Raw genomic sequence first — 5,601 nt, 5'->3', positions numbered from 1 at the left:
TTATGAATTAGTATTATTAGACATTCAATTTGTTCCTTGTAATAGAGATATAAACAAAACATCTAAAGAAAAGTAATTGCACAATGATCTAGTCCAAGAAAACAAGGTTTTCCACAAACCAATTAAGCCTTTCAACCTTTTCCGCTTATTTGTTTATATCAAACATTTGTGCAAGGTTTCAACCAATTAACATTTCATTGAGTATGTATTTACAAATCAATGATGTTGGGATCAAATCCCACAAAGCAACTCTATACTTTCTCTTCAAATTCCTTCAAGCTTTTGAAAGTAAAACCAATGAATTATCAATATAAATTTACCATAATAAAAAACAATTAGAAAACCTTTAGCCAGCTCAACATCTCTTCTAGAAAAATTCAACAATTCCAATTTAATAATCCTATCTACCTCTCTTTATACCTTTTTAATAATCCTATCTACCTCTCTTTATACCTTTTGAGACAATTGCTAGTAAATAACATTTTTAAGCAAATATAAAGCAAAAAAATCTCGTTACTAACTATGAAGAAGACAAACGAAGGTCGACAAATCTAAAAGGCGGCTCCCTGCCTAAATTAAATAATTTAAAAAAAAATATAATACATAACCATTGTTTTTTAATATAATAATATAATATATAAATATCTTGAGAAGATTTAAAATTCTAGGAGACAGCTCCTGGCCAAGACCCTGGTTTTATCTTGAGAAAGTTAATTTGTTTTATTTGCAAAATAGTATTCAACATATATTTTAGATTTTTCGTGCAAAAGCCCAAGTCAATAACAAAGCTCTGGTCATTATACTAATATGTGGCTTTATCTTGAGCCTATCACTCATACGATTAAAGTTGGATAACAGAATTGAACCCCACGCCCAATTGACATTTCTGCAGAGTACAGATACCAGAAAAGCCATTCAAGAGCTTCACCAAGGGCAGGGAGCTGGACTCTCTGCTATAAAAATGAGTAAGCAAATCATTGATGAAATTCCTGGTGTAATTCGGATCTACAACGATGGCTCAATCGAGCGTCCCCTAAACTATATGACTGCACCAGTGAGTGTTTCTCAGGCCTTTGAAAATGGAGTGGCAATCAAAGATTTGGAGATCAATCCTCATACGGGCATCTGGGCTCGCATTTATTTGCCTGAAACCTCACCAGAATATTGGAGCCAAGTGGTGAAATATCCCATTCTGCTTCATTTCCATGGTGGGGGGTTTTGTTTAGGAAGTGCAGATAAGAGATCTTCATACTTATTTCTCTCTCGGCTTGTGAAGCAGTGCAGGGTGATGTGTGTTTCGGTAAATTACAGGCTAGCGCCCGAACATCGTCTTCCTGCAGCATGTGAAGACGCGATGGAATCTGTTGATTGGCTTCGTCGTCTGGCGCGCGGGGACTGCGAAGATCCGTGGCTGAGTTCCCATGGAGATTTCACGCGGTGTATTCTGATGGGAGAAAGTGCAGGAGGGAACCTAGTGCACGAGGTGGCCATTCGTGCAACGCCTATGGAACAATTACACCCCATTGGGCTCGCAGGGGGAATTATGATAAATCCGGGATTTGTGAAAGAGCAGAGGAGCAGATCGGAGATGGAAACTCCTCCACACATAGCTCTGCTCAGCGCCGAAGCGGTGGACAAATTGCTCAGTCTTGCACTTCCAGAGGGCAGCAGTAAAGACAATCCCATCACCAATCCAATGGGGTCGTTCGCTCCAAATGTGCAACATATGAATCTTCCCCCATTCCTGGTGACGATAGCAGAGCACGATCTGATCCGTGACACGCAGTTTGAGTATTGCGAAGCCATGAAGATTGCGGGGAAGAGTGTGGAGGTATTCATATCTAAGAATGTGGGACATTGCTTTCATAACAGTACCATCGACGCCAGCATCTCACAGCAGACACAAGATCTATTGGATGCCATACAGAATTTCATTAAGACTTGTTGTCCAGAGATTGCCAAATAGCCTTAACAACAAAAGCGCACTCCTCCGTCATGTTCTTTCTAGGATTCAGAATTATAATCCGTTTTATATTCTCTCTTCTTTTCCATCATCTATTATATGTTATATTCAGAATTATCTGAATAATTCGTTATGTCTATAGATCTTGCTTTGTATGTCATACTCAACTCTCTCACGGTTTCGGTTCCTTACTTTCATCCACATACCTGCTAGTAACTTTCTATTTTCCTTATATCTATCACAGTTTTCATTCATCAAGTTTAGATGCACTTCACAGTTGAGCATCGGAAATGTTGTAATATAATTACATTTTCATGTGTTTGAAAAACACTTAAAAGCGACATATCAAAACATCATTTCCAAGGGTTTAGTAAAATTATCTATTGAATCAACATTAAATTACCCAGTGAACCAACATTAGTTTTGATATTAGGTTGTTAGATAAACTTGACTCTGGGCTGGAGTTGAGGTTGTCTAACAGTTATGGTTAACAGTTGTGGATTTTGGGTATCTAATATTGGTGAGGTATGGTAATAAGCTCATGGTATTACATGTAGTTGAAGCCATTAAAAGGCTAGAGGATTCTCTATTGTAGTGAGTGATATTGTAGTGAGTGATGGTTGAGTGGTGAAAGCTCAGGGTGTTAGCGGGCTTGGCTGTGTTTTAACCAAAAACAATAATAAATCTATTATTGGCTGATTTTCCCAATTAAGATTTTCTAAAATAAATCATGGTGTACATGATTTGAATGTTTGTTGCTTGATTATTATATTTACTTCTCTAGTATTCTAAATCCTAACATAAGTTAGATTCATCCATTGAACCATAAGTTAGATTCATCCATTGAACCATCTACCCGTAAGTCACAAATCCAAAAATAGTTAATTTTTAACCATTCCTATTTTGTAAAGCAATACATAAACAAGTCCATTGAAAGGCAATTGCATTTTCACCATTCTATATTGTACTATCTTCCATTCTTGCTACACAGCAAGATCTACAAGAAACAGTCTATTATCACACGCAAGAAATTGCATATTCTCGCAAGAAATTTAGAGGGAAGATTTCTTTTGCAGGGCGGAATCAAAGGATAAAACCATGAGAATTCTTTAAGCCAATACTTCGAAAACAAAGCTTCTACTTTTATAGGAAAAGAGTATCTAATCCATTCCATTCCCTGTGTATCGTCAAATTTGAACTATTTACATTTTGTACAGCAATGTGAACAAGTACATGTAAAGGTAATTGCATTTTCACCCATGATTTTTGTATGGTATCATTTCTTCAAAAATTCCCATTGGTCTCGTTACTTCCATTAATGTATTCCAGTTGTATTTTCAAGAAACAGTCCCATTCCAAGAAATTTACAGGAATTTTATTTTTGCATGGCGGAATGAATGGATAAAACCATGAGAATTCATTAAGCCAATATTTGGAGTCTAACTCATTTCTAAAACGATATACTTCCATTGGGAAAGAGTAAGTGATTGTTTACCGATTGGATGTGCTATATTAGAGATCTGGCGAAGTCCTTCAAGCACATCACATTCTCCCACATTTACAGAGAGCAGAATATGGTCGCTGATCTACTATTCAAACGTGGCAGATCTATCATGCTGGCGAAATAAGCTACCATTTTTTTGTTAATGGATCCATTTGTAGCTCTGGATGTTTCAAGATATAATGGTCTACACTGCATTGTCTGTGTGCCTTTCTAAAGCAGACACAGAGTATCATCATTGCTGAAATAAACAAGGAAAGATGTTCATCAGGGTTTTTTATTAAGTTGAGAATGAGACAGAGTATCATCATTGTCGAAATAAACAAGGAAAGATGTTCATCAGGGTTTTTTATTGAGTTGAGAGGTTTATTCTACAGTCCAGTGTGATATGTAATTCTGTCTTTCTTACATAAAATTGAGATTTTGTTAATGTAAACCCAAATTTATCATATATGCCAAAATATTAATTTTAAAAAATTTAAAAATAAAAAAATTTAAATAACTATACAAAATATTTACATAATATATGTTCGTAAAAAAAAATATACAAAATATTTACATAATATATGTTCGTAAAAAAAAATTTACAACTAGAAAAATTGAATCCATTGGATCCATCTCCAGTTATGTTAGATTCGTATTTAAAATAGATCTATGCTGGTATCTTGATCTTGATTTTTTTTTTTGTGATTATGATCTTTAGAGTAGTTTTTCTTAAGCTTACATTTGGTAAACAGATCCGCAAGTGCATAGCGCACTTCGTATGTTTTGTTTTTGCTACAGTTAGTTTTGGAGAGCAGCGACTTACAGAGAGCCCTTTCTTTAGAGGAATGTTCATCTTTTGACAGTCTTTTGAAAATTTTGGCAGCCTTAAGCAGATTAGAGCTCTATCCATAGAGCAGCAGTTGTAGTACTGTGTCATTTTGGATTTCAGAAGGGCGAATATTGTAACTATTTTTTCTTATTATAATGAAAGATAGCCTGTTTTTTCTTTTGTGAAAAGAGGTAATTGTTTATCCAGCTGGGATTGGGTATTATAGAAATGTATGGGCGGCAGATGTAACACAAAATTCTGTTGTGTACAGTGGTGATTTCAAACGGGAAAAACGATATTTGATGCATTGCAGTGCCTTAGCCCAAATTATAGTATAGGTATTTCGTCAAACACTTTGTGCACAATCTCAAACAAAGGCAAATTGCTTCGTTTAAGCGTGTGCTTCACAAGGGTTTTCACATAGCCATTGAACCCATGTTGGGTGCCATTTTAAAGTTCACAATCAACATAATGAGCATACATTGTACCTTAGGCCAAACTAGAGTTAATCAGCAAAAACTTAACACCGACAAAGCAAACAGAAACAAACTTGGTTCAGGAATTTCTCCAAAAATCTAGGCTGAGAAATTTATACGAACACCGGGTAATGCACTAGAATAAATACAAGCAAAGGTTCATTTAACGGCCATTAAAACGGTTCCATTCAATTCCACCATTAATTCAGTGCGCGACAACAAAATAATGAGGACGATTTTTTTGGTAGAACACTCCATGAAATTAATGAGAAACTATATTTAGCTAGCATTACCAGTCAACTAATTGTCAAATCAACTGAAAATGAGGTCAGTCGCCATTGTTGGTTTCTTTTAAGCATGCCAAATAGCTTGACTAAAACGCGTTCCTCACTTCTAACGCGTTTAATATGGCTGAAATATTCCTATTAACTAGCAAGCCCAAGCCAATTCATTCTGCTTCAAAATATATTTTCCAGCTGCCAAATATATAGAAAGTAAATGAAGAATGTAAGTACAGAGGCGCTCACACAACCCATACCAAATGGATTTGCATGACCAAAAATCCACTGAACTCTGCAAGACACTTCGGAAACAAAATTTAATCATTCATACACGCAATTTGTTTTGCGATTTCTCCAGTCAAATTAATCTTCCACATAAAATAATTCATTTCCAAATTTACAATAAAAATTCAAGCAATACAAAACCAATATGTGCATCGATTTGTTTCCATAAATCGATTGTCGCATTTTTTTGGTTGAGGTATAAGTTCAAACAGTGTGCATACATACTCATTTCTGTAAATGGATGCGACCATTTTGTTGAAGCATAAATTCAAATGGTCTGC

At 35.5% G+C, this 5,601-nt stretch overlaps 1 protein-coding gene across 1 annotated transcript; it reads left to right on the top strand.

Annotated features, from left to right (window-relative positions):
- The first annotated feature begins 756 nt into the window (after nt 1-756).
- Nucleotides 757-2,166, top strand: LOC149178785 (putative carboxylesterase 17). Its single transcript, XM_089420433.1, has one exon. The coding sequence runs from the start codon at nt 962-964 to the stop codon at nt 1,964-1,966; it is 1,005 nt and encodes a 334-aa protein (XP_089276559.1). The 5' UTR covers nt 757-961; the 3' UTR covers nt 1,967-2,166.
- The last annotated feature ends 3,435 nt before the right edge of the window (nt 2,167-5,601 follow it).

The sequence above is a fragment of the Pinus tabuliformis genome, chromosome 4_1, assembly GCF_031772625.1.
Source record: "Pinus tabuliformis cultivar Carrire ecotype Pingquan chromosome 4_1, CPIR1, whole genome shotgun sequence".
NCBI lineage: Eukaryota > Viridiplantae > Streptophyta > Pinopsida > Pinales > Pinaceae > Pinus > Pinus tabuliformis.
The sequence above is the reverse complement of the archived record's forward strand: the minus strand, read 5'-3'. Positions and strand labels throughout refer to the sequence as shown.